We start from the raw sequence: 22143 nt of genomic DNA, 5'->3' as shown, positions 1-22143 counted from the left end.
CCTGCTCAGAGGGAGGAGCACTGGGCTGGCATTTAGGGACCAGGTGGGACAGGTGGGGCCCAGGATGGGGACTGAATATGAGGAAGTGACCAGGCGCGTAAATCCCCAGAACTCTGAGGGGAGGAGGATAGTAAAATGATGGAGGGTTGAGGTCCCACACTGACCTTTTCCCTCCCCCAGGCCCTGGTTGGAATGGGCTGTAGGTGAGGTTTAGGGCCGGGATAAAGCCCGGATAGAGTTTGGCCAGCCTTTCCCGGCTTGTGAATTGGAACGTGTGGGTGAGGGGGGAGCATGACTGGCCTCAGATGCTTGTTTCACCCCAGAGCGTCCCTCAGGCCAGACTAGGGGTCAGGTCAGTGAGTGATGTAAGGGGATCTGACCTCGGAGAGTAAGGTTTCAGGGCCTCGGTGCTGCTGTGCTTCTCCCGTCCCCTCCCTCTGGGGAACATTCGCTGGTGAGAGCGAGGACGAGGGGCCCCAGGCGGTCTGTCTGTGTTAGTGGCGTCTGACAGTCCTGCCTGCACTCCTGCCTACACCCAGTGGTTCCTTCCCCCTCTCCCCTCCTTCAGTTCTCCGTGGCCCAGGGCCTGGGACCTTCAGGGGCCTGGAGTGTGTGCAGCAAGCTGGGTGGGTGGGAGTGGTGTGGGCGCCCCAGCACAGGCCTGCGGGGGGGGGGGGGGGGTGCATCTGACAAGTGCCTGTGGCATCTGTGGGTGTGGCGAGGACACCTGGGTGTGAGGAGTTCTGCTCTAGAGAACACCCAGAGTTTAAAGAATCCTCCAACCTCCCTGCTCCCAGGGATGGCACCTACCTCGGAGTGACAGGCAGGGACACCCACCTGGCTCCTCAGGAGGGCCCAGGACCCCTGAGGCTGATGTAGCTGAACTTAGGAGCCTTAATGTATCATCAAGAATCTCAAATAGGCCCTAGCCGGTTTGCCTCAGTGGCTAGAGCGTCGGCCTATGGATCAGAGTCCCAGGTTTCAGTCTCTATACTCACAGGGCAGCCTAGCAACAAAGTATTTGTTGAATGGTGAATGAATGAATGAATGAATGAATGAATTGAATGAATAAGTTCTTGTTGCTTCTTTTTGAAGTTAAGAATGTTAATAAAGCTCTAGAGGGTTTGGCTCAGTGGATAGAGAATCAGCCTGCTGACTGAAGGGTCCCGGGTTCGATTCTGGTCAAGGGCATGTACCTCGGTTGCAGGCTCCTCCCCCACCTGGACCATCCTAATATATAAAAAGCCAGGGGCCGTCACCACTGAAACAACCAGACGGATGACCAAACAGTAGGCTGCGTGGGGTGACAAGGCTGGCAGGGGGGTTAGTGAGAACGATCAAATGACTGAACAGCAGGCTGCACGGGGTGACCAGGCCGGCGGGGGAGGAGGGACGCAGTAAGGGGCGACCAGGCCAGCAGGGGGGGCAGTTAGGGGCAACCAGGCTGGCGGGGGAGGGCAGTTGGGGCAACCAGGCTGGCAGGGCGGGGGCAGTTGGGGCGATCAGGCGGGCAGGCAGGTGAGCCAGCAGTCCCAGATTGTGAGAGGGATGTCCGACTGCCGGTTTAGGCCCAATCCTGGGGTTCGGGCCTAAACTGGCAGTGGGACATCCCCTGAGGGGTCCCGGATTGGAGAGGGTGCAGGCTGGGCTGAGGGGACCCCCACCCCATGCACGAATTTCATGCACTGGGCCTCTAGTCTTATTATAAGAACACTGGTCCCACCCTACTCCAGTATGGTCTCATCCTAACTACTAATTAAAACGGCAAATAAAGTCACCTTCTGGGGCTCAGGAATTAGGACTTCAACATGTCTATTTTTGTTGTTGTTGTTAATCCTCTCTTGAGGATATTTTTCCACTGATTTTTAGGGAGAATGGAGGAGAGAGGGAAAGACAGAGAGAAATATCCATGTAGGAGAAACACACTGATTGGTTGCCTCCTGCATGAGCCCAACCAGGGCCCAGGACAGGGAAGAACCTACAACCGAGGTACATGCCCCTGACAGAATTGAACCCGGGACCCTTTGGTCCACAGGTTGACTGACACTCTATCCACTGAGCCAAGCCGGCTAGGGCTCAACATCTCTTTTTTGTGTGGGACACAGTTCAACCCATATCACTGTCTGACCCACATGTTTTCCCCTCCCCCTCCGATGGGGTCCTGCCTGAGCCAGCCCCACCCACACCCCTTCTTTCTGCCCGGATCCTCCGGATTAATAGCCCCACCCCCACCCTGTGCCCTCAGCTGACTCCCTGTGCCTCCCACCAGGCACGATGACCTGAAGGAGATGCTGGACAGCAACAAGGATTCCCTCAAGCTGGAGGCCATGAAGAGGATTGTGGCGGTAAGGGTGGCGGGGAACGGGGGAAAGAGGGGCCTTCCTTGGGGAAGGGGCCTGGGGTCAAAGAGCATGTCCCCTTTGTGGACCATCTCCTATTAAGTGCTGGCCCCCTCCCTTCTCCTCCTCCTACTCCTCCCTCCTCCTCCTTTTCCTCCCTCCTCCTCTTCCTCCTCCTCCTCCTCCTCCTTTTCCTCATCCTCTTCCTCCTCCTCCTCCTCCTCCTTTTCCTCCTCCTCTTCCTCCTTTTCCTCCCTCCTCCTCCTCTTCCTTCTCCTCCTCCTCCTCCTCCTCCTCTTCCTTCTCCTCCTCCTCCTCCTCCTCCTCTTCCTCCTCCTCTTCCTCCTCCTCCTCCTCCTCCTCCTCCTCCTCCTTCTCCTCCTCTTCCTCCTCCTCTTCCTCCTCCTCCTCCTCCTCCTCCTCCTTCTCTTCCTCCTCCTCCCGACCTTAACCTCCCCATGCAGATGATCGCCCGGGGAAAGAATGCCTCAGACCTGTTCCCCGCTGTGGTGAAGAATGTGGCCTGTAAGAACATAGAGGTGAGCACTCCCCAGCGAGGGGTCTCCTGCTGGTCAGGGGTGAGGAAGGGGGCCCTCCAGTCCCCGGGGGCCTGCCCTGCTCAGAAGTGTCCCTGGTCCTGCCCACATGCCCCTGAACTAGATGTGGGCCAGAGAGAAGGTGGGTGGGCACACCAGGGACACTCTTCCCCACTGGAGGGATCTGCCCCTGAGGACCGCAGCCAGCTGGGGTGAGGACATCCACGGGGTGGGGGCGCCAGTCCCTGCTGGAAAACCCGCTCTCCCCAGGTGAAGAAGCTGGTCTACGTGTACCTGGTGCGTTACGCCGAGGAGCAGCAGGACCTGGCCCTGCTGTCCATCTCCACCTTCCAGCGTGGCCTCAAGGTCAGTGCCTTGGTGTGCTACCTTGAGGCGGGGCCTCGGTGGTGCTGTGTTGGAGGAGTGGGCCCCGGGGGTGGGCCTGAGCTCTGGGGTCCTTTCCTAGCTGCCCAAGGTTGGGAGCCTCAGAGTCAGAGGAAAGGTAACGTGGGTGTCTCTTCTCTCCTGAGAAGTCTGTGTTAATGGCAGCCTCAGATATGAACCCCTGGACCCCGGACAGTGGATCCCGCTGGCCCTCCCCCCATGGGTGTAAAGGAGCTGGGGCCCACAGCCCGGCAGACAGGTCAAGCTCCTTAAGGGGCGGGGAGCTACCCTCCTGGGTCCTCACCTCTGGGGTGTCAGAGCCTCGTCACCGCAGCCTCCCCTGGCCCAGGCGTCTGTAGAGAACAGTGACTTTGGAATCTTTTCACCTGGAGCTGGGTAGGGGGGAACAAAAGGTTTACTGGAAACACAGGAGCCGCACTGAGAGGACGGCAATGAAGGTGGCCTTGCAGGAGGGCTGCTTCAGACATGGAGGTGGACGCCAAGGGGAGCGCAGAGGACAGGACACGGGACCTACTTCCTGGAAGGTCAGCACAGCCAGCTGCTATTCCCCTCCAGCTGGAACAGATTCCTTGTTCTGTTTAGCCTTGTCTCCGATGCCCAATGTATGCAAAGCAGCTCCTTTGAAGACCCGGATCCCTTCTCTTGTGGCGGAACGCTCTCTGGGGCAGCTGGGAAAGGAAGTCACCCAAGAATGGACATGGGAGGAGTCAAGTCCTTTATACTGGAGTGGAGGCTGACTCCCCCACACTATTTATTTATTTTATTTTTTAAAATGTGTTTTTATTGATTTTAGAGAGGGAAGGGGAGAGAGAGAGAGAGAGAGAGAGAAGCATTGATGTGAGAGAAAAACATCCATCGGTTGCCTCCCATACGCAACCTAACTGGGGATTTGGGGTAACTTCCTGTGAATCCATAATCATCCCCAGATAAAATGGTTTTTTTTTTTTTTAAAGGAAAATAGGTTTTAGTAGTGAATGTGATATGATTTTACTCTAAGAAAATACACATTACTGGCAAGATGGGTCGAAGTCAGAGTGCTGGTCATGGTCCTGGAGGTGGCAAGAAGGATGACAAGGACAAGAAAAAAAAAATACAAACCTCCCGTACCAACCAGAGTGGGAAAAAGAAGAAGAAACCAAAGGGACCAGATGCTGCCAGCACACTGCCTCTGGTGACACCTCACACTCAGTGCCAGTTCAAATGACTGAAATTAGAGAGAATTAAAGACTGTCTTCTCATGGAGGACGAATTCATTAGAAATCAGGAACAAATGAAGCCCTTAGAAGAAAAGCAAGAGGAGGAAAGATCAAAGGTGGATGATCTGAGGGGGACCCCAATGTCGGCGGGGACCTTAGAAGAGATCTTTGATGACAATCACGCCATCGTGTCTACATCTGTGGGCTCAGAACACTATGTCCGCATTCTTTCCTTGGTGGGCAAGGACCTGCTGGAACTAGGCTGCTCTGTCCTGCTCAACCACAAGGTGCATGCCGTGATAGGGATGCTGATGGATGACTCGGACCCCTTGATCATGGTGGTGAAGGTAGAAGAGACCCCACGGGAGACCTCTGCCAAGACGGGGGGCGGGGGGTGTTGGCCAACCAAATCCAGGAAATTAAGGAATCTGTGGAACTTTCACTCATCTGAGTATTATGAAGAGATGGGGGTATAAAGCCCCATAAGAGGGTCATTCCCTATGGTTCACCTGGCACAGGTAAAACCTTATTGGCTAAAGCAGTAGCAAACCAAACCTCAGCCACTTTCTTGAGAGTGGTTGGCTCTGAACTTATTCAGAAGGACCTAGGTGATGAGCCCCCAACTCTCTCGGAAATTGTTTCGAGTTGCTGAAGAAATGCACCATCCATCGTGTTTACTGATGAAATTGATGCCATTGGGACAAAAAGATATGACTCAAACTCCGGAGGTGAGAGAGAAATTCAGTGACCAATGTTGGAACTGTTGAACCAGTTGGGTGGATTTGATTCAAGGGGAGACGTTAAAGTCATCATGGCCACAAACCGAGCAGAAACTCTGGATCCAGCACTAGTCAGACCAGGCCGCACTGACAGGAAGATCGAGTCCCCCCGCCGGATGAAAAGACCAAGAAGCTCACCTTCCAGGCCCACACAAGCAGAAGGATGCTGGCTACGTGTACCTGCTGCGTGTACCTGGCTGATGACGTGACACTGGGCGACTTGCTCACGGCTAAGGATGACCTCTCTGGTGCTGACATCAAGGCGTTCTGCACAGAAGCTGGTCTGATGGCCTTGCGGGGACGTAGAATGAAAGCAGCAAATGAAGACTTCAGAAAACCGGAAGAAAATGTTCTGTGTAAAAAAACAAGAAGGCACCCCTGCGGGGCTCTATCTCTAGTGAACCACAGTTGCCTTCAAGGAAAGGGTCAGGAGTGCCGACCCTGGGGAGGGAGGTGGTGGGAAGTTGCCCAGAGGAGCCCGTTCCAGTTGCTCTTCATTGGCAACACATTCTGTGCCCTGTGTACCTTCCTGAGCACCATGTGTAGGAGCCCGACGCACAGCACTCCATTCCCAATAAAGTGAGCTCCTTCTCAAGCAAACAAAACAAAGAAAAAGAAAATACACACTCCTGCTTTTTATTTATTTTTATTTATATATTTACTAGAGGCCCAGTGCATGAAATTTGTGCACGGGTAGGGTCCCTAGCGGATGCCGGCTGCTGGCCGGGGCCTTCCTTCGTTCTGCGCCACCCCCTGGTGGTCAGCACACGTCATAGCGAGCGATCGAGCTCCCGGTTGGTAGAACTCCCAAGGGGATACTTTGCATATTAGGCTTTTATATATAGAGATTTTTGTTAAGCCTCACCTGAAGACACTTTTCCATGGATTTTTTAGAGAGAGTGGAAGGGAGGGGGAGAGACACAGAGAGAAACATCGATGTGAGAGACACATCGATTGATTGCCTCCCACATGCAGCCTCAGTCAGGGCACCAGAGATCAGCCTGCAACCGAGGTACGTGCCCTGGACCAGAATCAAATCCGGGTCCTTTCAGTCTGCAGGCTGATGCTCTATCCACTGAGCCAAGCTGGCTAGAATGCACATTTCTGCTTTTTATTTGTTCTTTGAAAGTAACTTTTTTTTAAATGTATGGTTTTTATTGATTTTTTTAGAAAGAGAGAAAGGGAGAAGGATAAAGAGATAGAAACATCGACAAGAAACATTGATCAGCTGCCTCCTGCATGCCCCCACTGGGGATCTAGCCCACAACCCAGGCATGTTCCCTGACCGGGAATCAAACTGGTGGCCTCTTGGTTCATGGGTTCACACTCAACCCCTGAGCCACCCCAGCCAGGCTACCCTCCTGCTTTTTTAAACAAGTGCCTTTAAGCCTTCTGTTTAAAAATGAATTCCAGAATTTTGACATTGCCATCATTTTTATCAGTAGTGTTGTGGATCTTCTCTTTTCTTCATTTTAGAAAATCCGGGTAGCGTCTGTCTTGCGTGTCCAGCACCCCTGCCATTGTCCATCCCCCTCCAAGATGAACCATCACTTGCAGCTGCTTCTGCTGCAGCCCATGACTGCAGTACACTGTCCAGGTCCTCCTCAGTGTACAGGAAGCTATAGGAGCAATGAGAAGGGGCCCCCACACTCTTCTCTTTTAAACACTGTGGGAGAAGACGCCCGGGCGGCGTGGTTCAGTGGTTGAGCGTCAACCTATAAACCAGGAGGCCAAGGTTCCATTCCTGGTCAGGGCACATGCCTGGGTTGCGGGCTCGATCCCCACTAGGGAGGGTGTGCAGGAGGCAGCTGATCCATGGTTCTCTCTCATCATTGATGTTTCTACCCCTGTCTCCCTCTCCCTTCCTCTCTAAAATCAATAAAAATATATTTAAAAAGAAAGAAAGAAAAAAAAACACTGTTGGAAAAGAGGAAGAAGAACGGCTTGGGAGAGGTTCGTTGGGGAGAGGCGTGGAAGGACGGACTCTTAGAAGGGAGACCAGCTTGCATTTGCTGGGAGTGGCCTCTGCATAAACACAAGGGAACTAAGGAACAGGGGCTGTTTAGGAACGTTAGGTGCTCCGAGAGTTCTCCACTCTTCCTGAGAATGAAGCAGCAGCCCAGTGCCACACCCGCTTACATGTCAGATTTGTGCAGCCAGGGCCAAGAGTCCATGCCTTCAAGCAGTGCCCCCCCCCCCCAGGGTTCCCAACACTGGCACATCCTCCAGGGTCAGAACGGGGCAAGGAAGCCAGAGCTGGCGGTAGCCAGGGACAGCGCATTCCTCGGGGGTGGCCTCTCACGGCTCTGCCTCCCCCTCTTGCCCTCAGGACCCCAACCAGCTGATCCGCGCCAGCGCCCTCCGCGTCCTCTCTAGCATCCGCGTGCCCATCATAGTGCCCATCATGATGCTGGCCATCAAGGAAGCTGCCTCGGACATGTCGCCCTACGTGCGGAAAACGGCTGCCCATGCCATCCCTAAACTCTACAGGTGTGCCCCAGCCCCGCCCCCACTCCTGGGGGAGGGGTCCCCAAGTCCCCAGCCCACCCCTGGCCTGTCCCAGGTCTTGCATTCTGCTTTGCTTTTTAAAAATGTATTTTTATTGATTTCAGAGAGGAAGGGAGAAGGAGAAATAGAAACATCCTATATAATAAAAGCCTATGTGGTCGTAACACCCTCACGCAGTAACAACCCATCACCAGGAGGCTGCGTGTGCAGCAGGCTCACATGGGTGGGCGGGGACTTGATGCTATGTGCACGGCATGGAGGTGGGTCCCATGGCTCTGTGCAGGGAGGCCAGAGGTCCCGCGTCACCAGTGGGGGCTTGACGCTGTGAGATACCCCTCACCACCAACCCACCCTGAGTGCACGCATTTCGTGCACCAGGCCTCTAGTCAGTGATAAGAGAGAATCATTGACCGGCTGCCTCCTGCACGCCTCCTACTGGGGGTGCATGTGCCCCCACGGGGATCGAACTGTGACCTCCTGGTTCATAGGTCCACGCTCAACCCCTGAGCCACGCCGGTCAGGCATGCCCTCCTTTTTTTATTCTTCAGGTGGTTTAAGACAGTTTTGGGCCCTAGCCCGTTTGGCTCAGTCTGCCTGTGGACTGAAGGGTCCCAGCTTCCATCCAGGTCAAGGGCATATGCCCAGGTTGCAGGCCCCGTGTTGGGAACTGACAGAGATGGAGGCCGGCGGAGCACGCTCACACTTGGGGTGAGGGAGCTGAGCACAGCCTGGGCGGACGCTGGGAAGGATGGAGAAGGGCGGGGCAGGTCCCTCTCAACAGTTTCTCCCGCAGTTTGGATTCTGACCAGAAGGACCAGCTGATCGAGGTCATTGAGAAGCTTCTGGCCGACAAGACCACGGTGCGTCTAGGGGTGCCCAGGCCGGGGTGGGTGGGAAGGTGCCTGACAGAGGCCCTGCGGCCCTCCCTCCCCACGACCCTCTGGCCTCTGTCTGCTCCCCAGCTGGTGGCGGGTAGCGTGGTGATGGCCTTTGAGGAGGTGTGCCCGGAGCGCATTGACCTGATCCACAAGAACTACCGGAAGCTCTGCAACCTGCTCATCGACGTGGAGGAGTGGGGCCAGGTGGTCATCATCAGCATGCTCACCCGCTACGCGCGCACGCAGTTCCTGAGCCCCACGCAGAACGTGAGTGCCCGCCCCGCCCGCCCCACCCGCCCCCGGCGCGGGCAGGAGGGTCGCCAAGAGCAGGCGCCCGCTGCCCGCCCCCCCCTTACCCCCCTCCCCCGTCCCCCTACAGGAATCCCTGCTGGAGGAGAACCCCGAGAAAGCCTTCTATGGCTCGGAGGAGGACGAGGCCAAGGGTGCAGGGTCAGAGGAGGCGGCCGCCGCGGCGCTGCCCGCCCGGAAGCCCTATGTCATGGACCCCGACCACCGGCTGCTGCTGCGCAACACGAAGCCGCTGCTGCAGAGCCGCAGCGCCGCGGTGGTCATGGCCGTGGCCCAGCTCTACTTCCACCTGGCGCCCAAGGCCGAGGTGGGCGTCATCGCCAAGGCGCTGGTGCGCCTGCTGCGCAGTCACAGGTGCGGCCCGCCCCGCCCACACCGGCCCTGGCCCCGCCCACACCGGCCCTGGCCCCGCCCACACTCCCCCTCACATCCAACCCTGGTCCCGCCCACTCCCCTGGCCCCGCCCGCCCCCGCCCTGGGCCCTCCCACTTCTGGACCATGAGCCCATCATGCCCCCTACCTGCCCACACTGGCCCATCTCCTCCTGCTGGTGCCCTGGCCACACCGGTCCCCTCCTCCTTCCTACTTGGTCCACCTTCCTTACCTCCACGGCTGCCCCCTGCCCCAGCGAGGGGCCCACATAACCTCTGGCCCTCCTCTGCAGTGAGGTGCAGTACGTGGTGCTCCAGAACGTGGCCACCATGTCCATCAAGCGCCGGGTGAGCAAGTGACCAAGGACTGCCCTCCCCGTCCAGGGGGTGGCTTCCATGGCACCATGAGCTCATGGCGCTAGGGCCTCCGGGGAGAAGCAGGCTGGGAAAGGGCTTTGGCAGTGCGGCGTGGGGGAGGGGAGACCCCAAATGCAGGATCCCGGGGCCCCTTAGGAAGGAAAGCCCATGAAGAAAGACCCGTCAGATCTAGAGGGAGGAGGGGGAAATTGAGAAGTGGGGGACAGTGATACTGCAGGGAGGTCACGGGGCCCTGGGCCAGGAGGAGGGTTGCCCTGAAAGAGAGGCTTTGGGGGAACTCCCTGGCTGCCTCTCCCCTGACAGGGTATGTTCGAGCCCTACCTGAAGAGCTTCTACATCAGGTCCACCGACCCCACCCAGATCAAGATCCTGAAGGTGAGTGGCATACAGAAGTGGTTGTGGCCTCTCTGGCCATGTCCCCCGACCCCATAGACCCACTCAGGTATCCACAGTGGCCACCTGGGCGCCTGCCTGTGTCTGGGGCTGAGCCCGTGGCCTCCCAGCCAGAAGTGTTTGCTCAGGAAGCCGGGCTAATGAGAGCGGGGGGGGGGATGGGGAAGGGAACTGACCTTTGCCTAGACCTGTTCTGTACCCGCCAGTTTTTACAACAACCTCAGGAAGTGCAGGTTTTCTCCTTTTTATTAAAATGTGGGCCCGAGGGGAGGAGGTAACCACCCCGAGGTCAGTTCTGCTGACTTGAAAATTCATGCTTTCTCAGTGCAGCCCTCCGTCTCCCACCCACGGTGTTATCACCCCCACACTCCCACCCCCTCGGGCTTCCATGCACATATATACCCACAGGAGCCTGTACCCCATCCCGTTCCTGCTCTGCTACCTCACTGAGTAATTTAAACAGTTCAGAGAAAGCAAACTACTGGTAATCAGGCATCCTGCTCTGGTGGAGCCTACAGTCCAATTGGGGTGAGGAGGAGGCATTTAGCAGCTAATCCTAAAACAAACGTAAAAATCCATTTGTGAAACGCAGCATGACAGAACAGTACAGGGAACTGCAAGAGCATAAGTAGGAGGACCTGATGTAGTCTGGTGTCAGAAGGAGGCTTGAACTCAGGCCTGAGAAAGGAACACGAATTACCTAAGTAAAGGCAGGGACAGGAACTGGAAGCACTCCAGCCACATTGTGGAGACAGCACATGCAAAGGCCCTGAGGCAGGCAGGAGTCTGACAACGGGCCTTTGTGACGGGGGCATGGAAGACAAGGGGGAGTGGTGGGAGATCAGGGACTTCCAGACCAAGGGAAGATGTTAGTCTTTATCCTAAAAGCAGTAGGAGGCTTTATGTTTTCTTTATTTGTTTAAAATATATTTTATTGATTTTCCACAGAGAGGAAGGGAGAGGGATAGAGAGCTAGAAACACCGATCAGCCGCCTCCTGCACACTCCCCACTGGGGATGTGCCCTCAACCAAGGCACATGCCCCTGACCGGAACCGAATCCAGGACCCCTCAGTCCGCTGGCCGACGCTCCATCCACTGAGCCAAACCAGCCAGGGCTTTATGTTTTCTGTATTAATATTATTATGTCAATCCTCACCTGAGGATATTTTTCCATTGATTTTTAGAGAGAGTGGAAGAGAGAGGGAAAGACAGACAGAAACACCGACGTGAGAGAAACACATCAATTGGTTGCCTCCTGCACACACCCTGACCAGGGCCTGGGCCGGAGAGGAAGCCTGCAACTGAAATATGTGCCCTTGACCAGACTCAAACCCGGGACCCTTTGGTCCCCAGGCCGACGCTTTATCCACTGAGCCACACCGGCTAGGGCAGGCTTTACGTTTTCAATGGAGCGGGAGAGGTGACATGATCAGGCTGTGAGTGCATCTGTCAGGGAACCCATTTCAGAGGCGAAAAGGTCCCGCAGTGCGGACAGGCTTGTGACCGGTCAGTTCCCGGTCAGCCTCAGGGTGCGGGGGCTGCCTGAGGAGTGTTTGCTGGTGTGTGCAATGTGTCTGGAATGACCAGGTGTGAAAGCACAGGACGCCCACTCTCTGCCTTCCCGCAGCTGGAAGTGCTGACCAACCTGGCCAACGAGACCAACATCCCTACGGTCCTGCGGGAATTCCAGGTACGGGCTGGGGCCGGTCCCATCCAGAGGGCCCGGAGAGCGGAGAGCGGGCCATTCCTAAGGGTCCAGAGTGGAGAAACGGTTATCTTGGGTCCTCTCCCCATGCCCCCTGCTGGCCTTGGGCCAGGGAATCACTGGGCAGCGGGTGAGGGGGCCGCTTCCTCTCCCAGAATTTAGTCTCTGGCGTGATGAGTCATTGAATGAGGCGTGACAGTCCCCCGCAAGCCGGCGGGGCCACTGAGGGGTCACCCTGTTGCGATGTCCCGCAGACCTACATCCGCAGCATGGACAAGGACTTTGTGGCAGCCACGATCCAGGCCATTGGACGCTGTGCCACGAACATAGGCCGAGTCCGTGACACCTGCCTCAACGGCCTGGTGCAGCTGCTGTCCAACCGTGATGGTCAGTGCTTGTCGTGAGTGTCCGACTTTATGAGCAGTGGGTGTCTGCCTGCATGGCCGACGGCCAGTGGGTATCCACCTGTCTGTCCAGGCACAAGGTGTGTCCATCGGTCCGTCTGCCTCAGTGGGTGTCCAGGTGTCCCTGCGTCTCTCAGGGCCACTGGAGGAGTGCAGGGGGTGAGGAAGAGAGCCAGGGTCTGGGGCACTGCAGGGTCTGTCCACCTGCACGTGGCCATCTGGCTCTCTCCGGGGCCCACACGCTTTTCCATCCCGCAGAGCTGGTGGTCGCGGAGTCGGTGGTCGTCATTAAGAAGCTGCTGCAGATGCAGCCAGCACAGCACGGGGAGATCATCAAGCACCTGGCGAAGCTCACGGACAACATCCAGGTGTGGGCGGCAGGGATGCCGCCTCCCCTCCCCTCCCCACCCACCCCTGCGTCCTTCCCTGATCCTAAGACCCTATAATTAACAAAATCAACCTCCAAACCCTCCCACACGGGCTCTAATAGGTCTTCAGGTGGAAGGAGGGGAAAGATGGGGCCATGTGACCCTGACCTTGTTGCCCAAGATTCACCTTCCCTTTGGGGAATCCCTCACCGAGCGCCCCTTTCGTGTTTTCTCCAACGCTCTCGCCAGGGGTGGCTGGTTGACAAGTCCTGTGTTTTCATGGCAAGTTGAAACTTTGAAACCAGGTGTTCCTGGAGATTCAGGAAGAGTGGCATGGAGCAAAGCATTGAGGACAGAGCGGATCCAGGAAATCAGTCTTTAAAACCTCGACTGACATTAGGGCTTGAAGAAGCCAGGGAGCCCAGCCGGTGTGGTTCAGTGGATAGAGCATCGGCCTGCGGACTGAAGGGTCCCAGGTTCGATTCCCGGTCAGGGCACATGCCTGGCTTGCTGGCTCGATCCCCAGTAGGGGGTGTGTAGGAGGCAGCCGATCCATGATTCTCGCTCATCATTGATGTTTCTATCTCTCTCTCCCCCTTTCCCTTCCTCTCTGAAATCAATAAAAATATATTTTAAAAAGAAAAGAAGCCAGTGAAATCCCAGGGAAGAAGGGCTATGCTGCCCAGGAGACGCCCACCTTTTTTAAAAAAAAAAAAAAAAAAAAAACAATTTTAATTTTTTACAAATAATTTTTTTCTAATTTGTTTTTGAATATAAATATAGGTCTACCAAGATAATACATTCTCAGCAAATACAAATTTTATTTATTTATTTTATATATATATTTTTTTAATTTCTTTATTGATTAAGGTGTCACATATTTGTCCTCATCCCCCCATTCCCATCCCACACCCCTCCCCATGGATGCCCCAACCCCCTGTTGAACTTAAGCATTGGTTAGGCTCGTATGCATGCACACAAGTCCTTTGGTTGATCTCTCCCCCCTCCCCCCACCCTCTCCTATCCTCCCTCTGAGGCCCGATAGTCCGATCGATGCCTCCTTGTTTCTGGGTCTGTTCTTGTTCATCAGTCTATGTTGTTCATCATTTCCCCTAGATGAGCGAGATCATGTGTCACTAGAGATATACTTATATGAACTGAATGTGAGATGAGCAATAATAGTTATGCTGACAGGCAAATGAATCAGTCTGTAGTGAGTTTCTTTCTGGTCCAACAGTTCTTTTGAGACCCAATATCAATGTCCACCAGTTCCTTATGAGTACATGTCGGCATTGACCCCTCTGCTCTGGATGGTGGACAAATGGTGGTAATGCAGGTCCGACTCCCTCTGGTTGGGTCTCGGCCGGACCCAGGGGCATGGCTTCACCCAGACTCAGGGGCACGTGGCCTCACCCGGACCCTGGGGGTGCGTGGCCTCACCTGGACCCAGGTGCAGACGCCTACCTTTTTAAAAAATATAATTTTATTGATTTCAGAGAAGGGAGAGGGAGATAGAAACAACAATGATGAGAGAGTCATTGATTGGCTGTCTCCTGCACACCCCACACTGGGGATCGAGCCAGGCATGTGCCCTGACTGGGAATTGAACCGCAGCCTCCCCATTCATAGGTCGATGCTCACCCACTGAGCTACATCGGTCAGGCTGCCCACCTTTTAATACCTCTCCCGCTGCCCCCACCCCCGTTTCTGGAGGAGCCCATCGTACAGCGGCCGGTGCAGATGGGAGGACCGCCATTACCCTGGCAGGCCACGTGCCTGCCCACGTGCCACGTTTACCGAGGTCCTAACCCCCTCCCTCCGCCACAGGTGCCCATGGCCCGCGCCAGCATCCTGTGGCTCATCGGCGAGTACTGTGAGCACGTCCCCAAGATCGCACCCGACGTCCTCAGGAAAATGGCCAAGTCCTTCACAGCCGAGGAGGACATTGTCAAGCTGCAGGTCATCAACCTGGCAGCCAAGCTCTACCTGACCAACTCCAAGCAGGTACAGATTGAGAGGTGCCCCTCAACACTCGGTCCCCAGAACCCGCCACGCGGTACTCTGTGTGCCCTCACCAGGTGGGCGTGAACTCCAGGCCCCCCCCCCCCCCGCTTATTTATTTATTTTAATCCTCACCCCAGGATATTTTTCCATTGATTTTTTAGAGACAGTGGGAGAGAGAGGGAAAGACAGAGAGAAACATCCATGTGAGAGAAACACATCGATTGGTTGCCTCCTGCACGCGCCCTGACCAGGGTCCGGGCCGGGGAGGAGCCTGCAACTGAGGTCCATGCCTTGACCGGAATCAAACCTGGGACCCTTTAGTCCCCAGGCCAACTCTCTATGCCAGGGGTCCTCAAACTTTTTAAACAGGGGGCCAGTTCCCTGTCCCTCAGACCGTTGGAGGGCCGGACTTTAGTTTAAAAAAAAAACTATGAACAAATTCCTATGCACACTGCACACATCTTATTTTGAAGTAAAAAAACAAAACGGCAAGAACACCCGCATGTGGCCCGCGGGCCGTAGTTTGAGGACGCCTGCTCTATGCACTGAGCCACACCGGCCAGGGCCAAGGCCCCTTTCTTTCTTTCTTTTTTTTTTTTTTAACATATTTTATTGATTTTTTACAGAGAGGAAGGGAGAGGGAGAGTTAGAAACATCGATGAGAGAGACATCGATCAGCTGCCTCCTGCACACCCCCTACTGGGGATGAGCCCGCAACCAAGGTACATGCCCTTGACCGGAATCGAACCTGGGACCCTTGAGTCCGCAGGCCGGTGCTCTATCCACTGAGCCACACCGGCCAGGGCCAAGGCCCCTTTCTGAAGAGAGTTCAGGCAGGTGGCTGGTCTGCCCAGGTGGCCAGGGTTCCCCAGTGTGCATGCTTCCTCCGGGGAGCCCGGGGCCTGGTAGGACTGAAGGAGGCCTCTCCAGCAGCCCATGGCAGACTCTGGGTGGTGGCTCTGTGCCTCTTCAGGGGTTCCTCTGACCCCCGGTAGCCACACTGGGCCCCAGGAACTCAGGCTAGGGAGGCGGGGCCCTCGGGTCCGGGACTCACCAGGAGCCGGAAGGGACAGCAGTCACGGGCGGAAGCAGTGGGGCCCTGGGCCTGTGGGTGTGAGGATGGTGGGAGCAGAAGCTTGGAGAGGAGAAGGTAGAGGGAGCACCCTGGGGAGCCTTCAGTCCTTGAGCAATATGTGTGCCTCCTTGTTCAGAGGGGAGCGAGGAGCCGTGGGAGGAACGTGTGACAAGGTGAGGTCACGTGGGTGCGGAGCCACACCGGTTGGAACCGACAGGCTCAGGACTGAGCCGAGTGCTGAGCCCCCGGACGTTGATGTCGGCCTGTTTCCCAAGCCTGGGTGTTCACATGCCTATCCCCAGGTTGTCCCGCTGGCCACATGTGTTCGCCACGTGCGCCTTTGCCGACGGATTGATTTAAAGGACATTTCCCGAGTGCCTGCTGTGCCTGGCTCAGAGCTCCGTCCTGGGGTGGTGCTGAGTGCTTAATGCTAGGAGGCACTCCATAAACGGTGGCTACCACTGTCGTTTGCAAAGACAGGTAGACTAGCCCTGGCCGGTGTGGCTCAGTGGATAGAACGTTCGCCTGCGGACTGAAGGGTCCCGGATTCGATTCCGGTCAAGGGCACATGCCCAGGTTCAGGGCTCTATCCCCAGTGTAGGGGGTGCAGGAGGCAGCCGATCCATGATTCTCATCATTGATATTTCTATCTCTCCCTCTTCCTTCCTCTCTGAAGTCAATAAAAATATATTAAAAAAAAAAAAAAAAAAAGACAGATGGACTAGGCGGGGATTGGGCAGAAATGGAGAGGTTGGGGTCTGGGGTACAGCTACCTCACTGCCGGGACTTTTGTGACTCCAGCAAGCCCACGGCACGGGCTCTGCAGTTGGCTCTGCTCTCAGTAGAGCCTTTCAGGGGAGGGCTGTGGCCGTGGAGACCACAAACTTGGGACCACAACTCTGAGGACGAATGGAGTCCAAGGCCCAAAAGGCAGCTGTCAAAGTTGGGGTCAGGCCCTAGGCAGTGTGGCTCAGTGGGTAGAGCGTTGGCCTGTGGACTGAAGGGTTCTGGGTTTAATTCCAGTCAATGGCACACACCTTGGTTGCAGGCTCCTCCCCGGCCCGGGCCCTGGTCGGGGCGCGTGCAGGAGGCAACTAATCGATGCGTTTCTCTCACATCGATGTTTCTCTGTCTTTCCCTGTCTCTTCCACTCTCTCCAAAAATCATGGAAAAATATCCTCGGGTGAGGATTAAAAAAAAAAAAGTTGGGGTCAAGAGTCAGGGAGGCCGAAACCGGTTTGGCTCAGTGGGTAGAGCGTCGGCCTGCGGACTCAAGGGTCCCGGGTTCGATTCCGGTCGGGGGCATGTGCCTTGGTTGCGGGCGCGTCCCCGGTGGGGGTGTGCGGGAGGCGGCTGATCGATGTTTCTCTCTCATCGATGTTTCTGACTCTCTATCCCTCTCTCTTCCTCTCTGTAAAAAATCAATAAAATATATTAAAAAAAAAAAAAAGTCAGGGAGGTGAGGGAACACAAAGCCTGTGGGAAGGACTGGGGTGGAGGGAGGGGGAGGCCGCGGTCCAAGAGGGAGGGCAGCAGCGTGCAGCGGTGCCGGTCAGAGCCTGGTCTGGGACCTCCCGTGTCCCCCACTCCCTGACTGGTGCTGACCCTCTCTTGCCCCCAAGACCAAGCTGCTGACCCAGTACGTGCTGAGTCTGGCCAAGTACGACCAGAACTATGACATCCGTGACCGCGCACGCTTCACCCGGCAGCTCATCGTGCCTTCCGAGCAGGGCGGGGCCCTCAGCCGCCACGCCAAGAAGCTCTTCCTGGCGCCCAAACCGGCCCCCGTCCTTGAGTCGTCCTTCAAAGGTGGGAGCTGAACTGGGGACCCCCATCTGAGGGAAGGGGCAGATTTGAAAATCTCCTGGGAGAAGGGGAACTGTCCCTTTTCTCCTCTCAACACCGTCCCCACTCGCAAGTCTCTGTGCTGCCCTCCTCTGGCCCTGACTCCCTCCTGCTCCCACGGGGCTCTCACCCCTCCGGGCCCTGACCCAGCCAGGCCAGCCTCTCGTTCCTGGTCGCTATGCTCATCCCCACGGGGCCTCCTCGTGGGACCTGGCGATGCTGAGCCAGCCCCCACTGCCCCGGAAGAGAGGAGACACCACATTCCCACCACCCAGGGCCAGACCCGAGCAGACAGGCCAGCAGCACCCATGGGCCAGCACCTCTGCCCCCACCTGCCTCCACCCCTCAGCCTGCTCTGGTCGGGCCAGACCACCTTCCTTCCAGCACGTGGGCCTGAAGGTCAGGGTGGAAGAGCGATTAAGGGGCACAACCACCTTTTCATCTACCCAGCTAGGGCACCTCCCCCTCCCCATCCAGGATCAACACCAGCCCCTAGGAAAAAACTCACAGGCTGACCTCTCACCCTGCCCCCAGACCGGGACCACTTCCAGCTGGGCTCACTGTCCCACCTGCTCAATGCCAAGGCCACAGGCTACCAGGAGCTCCCAGACTGGCCCGAGGAAGCCCCGGACCCCTCCGTGCGCAACGTGGAGGTCAGCGGGGGTGGGGGTTGAGTCGCGCAGGTGGAGGGACAGACGGCAGGGAGCCTGGTGTCTCGGGTGCTGGCCACGCCCTCCTGACACCCTCCCCACACACAGGAAGAAGATCTCTCCCTTATTGAGACCCACGTGGGCCTGCTGGGCGAATACACTGAGGTCCCCACACCCGTGTGCTGTGTGCCCTCTGCTCGGCCTGCAGTGCTTCCTGTCCCCCTCCCCTGCGTGCTGGCCCCGAGCCTTCCCCCCTCTCTGTCCCCTCCTTGGTTTGCCAGTGCCCCCTCTGCGAGCAGCTGCCCCTCACTAGCTCCTCCTGGAACAGGACCAGGGCCCCGGAAGAGGTGGGGTGAAGGATAAGGAGGCTCTGTGCTTTCATTCCCCCTCCCCAACCACAATTCAATGACTCTCTTACCCGCCCCCCACCTCCAGGTACCTGAATGGACCAAGAGCTCAAATCGGGAGAAGAGGAAGGAGAAGGAGAAACCCTTCTACTCGGACTCTGAGGGCGAGTCGGGCCCCACGGAGTCCGCAGACAGCGGTGAGGAGATTGAGAGCTGGGCCCTGTGCTGCTGCCCACATGTATGCTGTCTGAGGCGTGTGTGTGTGCGTGTGTGTATGTGAGACCCGGTTGTGTATCCAAGGGGATGTGCACCTGCCTATGTGTTTACTCACCTGAGGGATTGCAGGTCCGGGTGTGTGTGTGCAGGTCTCTGTCCATGGGGGTCCAGCTGTGTCCCTGCTGGCTTGGGTGGCACCTGGAACCAGGGGCAGGTCAGGGGAGGGTTGCAGTGTCAGAGCTGAGTCTGAAGCTGCGAGCCCAGGGCACCTGCTGGGGACTGGGAGGCCTGCACTGGGGGGCGGGGGGAGGGTCCCTGAGATGGTTCCTCCGCAGACCCTGAGTCCGAGAGCGAGCCGGACAGCAAGAGCAGCAGCGAGAGCGGCTCTGGGGAGTCGAGCAGTGAGTCTGACAATGAAGACCAGGACGAGGATGAGGAGAAGGGGAGGAGCAGCGAGAGGTAAGAGAAGGGTGGGGTTTGGGGTCTCTCCTGGAAAAGAAGGGCTAACCACACAGTCCAGGCCAGTCTCCTAAGAGTCCCTGAGCCTGGTGAGCTGGTGGGGCCTGCAGACCCTCGGCCAGCTCCTGCAGACCCCCGGGCAGCTCCTGCAGACCCCTAGCCTGCTCCTGCAGATCCCCGGCCAGCCCCTGCCCACCCCCAGTCAGCTCCCGCAGACCCCCGGCCAGCTCCCGCAGACCCCCGGCCTGCTCCTGCAGACCCCCGGCCAGCTCCCGCAGACCCCCAGCCTGCTCCTGCAGATCCCCGGCCAGCCCCTGCCCACCCCCAGTCAGCTCCCGCAGACCCCCGGCCAGCTCCCGCAGACCCCCGGCCAGCTCCCGCAGACCCCCGGCCTGCTCCTGCAGACCCCCAGCCTGCTCCTGCAGACCCCCGGCCAGCTCCCGCAGACCCCCGGCCAGCTCCCGCAGACCCCCGGCCAGCTCCCGCAGACCCCCGGCCTGCTCCCGTAGACCCCCGGCCAGCTCCCGCAGACCCCCGGCCTGCTCCCGTAGACCCCCGGCCAGCTCCCGCAGACCCCTGGCCAGCTCCTGCGAGACTGCTCTCAGGAGCCGCAGGAGGTCTCAAGGATTCAGCGTGGAGAAGCAATCGGGCATTGGCTGGCAAAGGACCCACTGGCCCAGGCTCCCTACCTCACCCCCACTTTTCAGGGCTTTCCCACTCTTCTGGGAGGCAAGGAATGGGAGCCCAGGCTGGGCCTGAGTACTATCTGCCCCCACCCCCATCCTGCAGTGAACAGAGTGAAGAGGAAGGTGAGAAGAGCAAGAGGAAGAAGAGGAAGAAGGTGATGGAGGGACAAGGAGAAGGCTCGTCCTCAGATGAGGGCAGCGATTCCAGCAGTAGCTCCTCAGAGTCCGAGGTGTCGTCGGAGAGCGAGGAAGAGCAGGCAGAACCTGTGTCTTGGAGGAAGAAGACGGTGAGAGTCTGGGGTCGAGAAGGGTGGGCTCAGGGACAGGGCCCTCCCACCTTCTGGAACACTCAGCGTGTCCTGTACCCGGGCACTCCCTCCCATGCCCACACCCCATGTTCTCTTGCAGCCTCCCAGCAGCAAAAGCGCCCCTGCAGCCAAGGAGGTCTCCCTGCTGGATCTCGAGGACTGTGAGTTTGAGGGTAGAGGTCATGGGGAAGGAGGCCTGGGGGTGGGACTTAGGAAGGTCTGAGGGAGCTCTGAGTTAGGGTCCTCAGGGGTTGGGGGGAGCAGACAGCCTGGGCAGCGTGGCACAGTGGTTGAGCATCCACCTACGAACCAGGAGGTCACGGTTTGATTCCTGGTCAGGGCACATGCCTGGGTTGCGGGCTTGATCCCAGTGGGGGGCGTGCAGGAGGCAGCCGATCAGTGATTCTCTTTCATCATTGATGTTTCTATCTCTCCCTCTCCTTTTCCCTTCCTCTCTGAAATCAACTTAAAAAAAATATATATATATATATATATATATATATATATATATATATACTTAAAAAAGGACACATCTTCAGGCCTGAGAGGGCACTAGGTGTGGGGCTGGGGTGGAGAGTGGTTAGAGCCATCAGGCTGCCACCTGCCCCGCTGTCCATGGTGCTGAATCGTCTGCTCCCTGAGCCCTGCTCAATTCGGGCCAGTTCCACTTTCCCTCTCCCCCCATAGTCTTCCTCATCTATCCACAGTCACCCCTCCCAGTGCCCAGCCTGTGTCTCCCCCCACGGTCGTGTCCAGCAGTCTGGCCGCAGACCTGGAGGGCCTGACCCTCACGGACTCCCCGCTGGTGCCCTCGGTGAGTGGGATGGGACCCGCAGTTCTGTGCTACGCCCTGGGGTGTGGATCTGTGTGTGGGGTGATGAAAGGGAAAGCGCTGAGCCCTTGTGCCTGTGACCCTCGGTGGGGACAGGGCTGGGCAGGCTGCTGCTTGCTCACTCCCATCCCCTTCTCCCTCCCGTCCAGCTGCTGAGCCCGGTGTCGGGCGTGGGGCGGCAGGAGCTGCTGCACCGTGTGGCGGGCGAGGGCCTGGCTGTGGACTACACCTTCAGCCGCCAGCCCTTCTCTGGGGACCCCCACATGGTGTCTCTGCACATCCACTTCTCCAACAGCTCCGACACCCCCATCAAGGGCCTGCATGTGGGCACCCCCAAACTGCCTGCGGGCATCAGTATCCAGGAGTTCCCAGAAATCGGTGCGGCTCCCAGGCAGTCACTCTCTGCAGCTGCTGATGCCCTCTCCCTGCCGGGCCAGGGGCCAGAGAGGGCGGGCGTCTAGCACGATCCATGCCCAGTGGGCAAGACAGACTAGGAAGTGAGCGGGTCCTGATCAGGGCAGGGGGTGCTTGGGCTCGGTTACTTCAAGACTAACTTCAGCCCTAGCTGGTGTGGCTCAGCGGATAGAGCATCGGCCTGTGGACCGAAGGGTCCCGGGTTCGATTCCGGTCAAGGGCAGGTACCTTGGTTGCAGGCTCCTCCCCAGCCCGGGCCCTGGTTGGGGTGCCTGCAGGAGGCAACCAATCGATGTGTTTCTCTCTGTTTTTCCCTTTCTTTTCTACTCTCCTTAAAAATCAATGGAAAAATATGCTCAGGTGAGGATTAACAAAACAAAAAAGACTGACTTCAGTGGATGAGTGTGTGTGTTGGGGGTGGGGTGGGTGGAGGGGGGTGTTTAGATTTCAGGAGAAAACCAGGAACAGTCTCCCCAGGGCAGGCAGCTGGGAGTGGCCGGCTCTGGCAGAGGAGGGAGAATGGGTCTGGGGTGCAGACCTGTCTGGTGACCGTGTGTCTCCCTCTCCCCCGCCCGCCTCACCCCCTGCAGAGTCCCTGGCACCCGGAGAGTCTGCCACTGCTGTCATGGGCATTAATTTCTGTGACTCCACCCAGGCGGCCAACTTCCAGCTGTGGTGGGTATCCACCTCGTGGTGGGGATGAGGGTGAGGGTGGGTCGGGGAGAGGTGGGGTCACA

General features: G+C 57.4%; 1 protein-coding gene and 1 pseudogene across 9 annotated transcripts in view; both read left to right on the top strand.

Annotated features, from left to right (window-relative positions):
• AP3B2 (adaptor related protein complex 3 subunit beta 2) overlaps nucleotides 1-22143 on the top strand; it is a gene marked incomplete at its 5' end in the record, with an annotated part of 33337 nt that overhangs the window by 8506 nt on the left and 2688 nt on the right. For 4 of the 8 annotated variants that reach the window (XM_079763899.1, XM_079763901.1, XM_079763906.1 and 1 more), the window contains 22 exons: nucleotides 2270-2345; nucleotides 2804-2878; nucleotides 3146-3241; nucleotides 7585-7745; nucleotides 8557-8623; nucleotides 8726-8908; nucleotides 9021-9304; nucleotides 9615-9669; nucleotides 10003-10074; nucleotides 11721-11783; nucleotides 12053-12185; nucleotides 12461-12570; nucleotides 14398-14574; nucleotides 17272-17458; nucleotides 18029-18147; nucleotides 18580-18688; nucleotides 19043-19166; nucleotides 19956-20139; nucleotides 20261-20321; nucleotides 20868-20974; nucleotides 21142-21370; nucleotides 21997-22081. In XM_079763899.1, coding sequence (XP_079620025.1) covers nucleotides 2289-2345; nucleotides 2804-2878; nucleotides 3146-3241; nucleotides 7585-7745; nucleotides 8557-8623; nucleotides 8726-8908; nucleotides 9021-9304; nucleotides 9615-9669; nucleotides 10003-10074; nucleotides 11721-11783; nucleotides 12053-12185; nucleotides 12461-12570; nucleotides 14398-14574; nucleotides 17272-17458; nucleotides 18029-18147; nucleotides 18580-18688; nucleotides 19043-19166; nucleotides 19956-20139; nucleotides 20261-20321; nucleotides 20868-20974; nucleotides 21142-21370; nucleotides 21997-22081 — 2738 coding nt within the window. Of the gene's footprint in view, nucleotides 1-2245; nucleotides 2346-2803; nucleotides 2879-3145; nucleotides 3242-7584; nucleotides 7746-8556; nucleotides 8624-8725; nucleotides 8909-9020; nucleotides 9305-9614; nucleotides 9670-10002; nucleotides 10075-11720; nucleotides 11784-12052; nucleotides 12186-12460; nucleotides 12571-14397; nucleotides 14575-17271; nucleotides 17459-18028; nucleotides 18148-18252; nucleotides 18310-18579; nucleotides 18689-19042; nucleotides 19167-19955; nucleotides 20140-20260; nucleotides 20322-20867; nucleotides 20975-21141; nucleotides 21371-21996; nucleotides 22082-22143 lie in introns of those variants that run through there. The other 4 variants (XM_079763905.1, XM_079763900.1, XM_079763902.1 and 1 more) reach the window with 4 other exon arrangements.
• Nucleotides 4405-5653, top strand: LOC307095083 (26S proteasome regulatory subunit 4-like; annotated as a pseudogene). The gene has a single exon. The product of its transcript is annotated as a 26S proteasome regulatory subunit 4-like (transcript).

Source organism: Cnephaeus nilssonii (genome assembly GCF_951640355.1).
Source record: "Cnephaeus nilssonii genome assembly, chromosome: 24".
NCBI classification, from domain to species: Eukaryota; Metazoa; Chordata; class Mammalia; order Chiroptera; family Vespertilionidae; genus Cnephaeus; species Cnephaeus nilssonii.
Note: the sequence above shows the minus strand (reverse complement) of the source record. Positions and strands in the feature narration are given on the sequence as shown.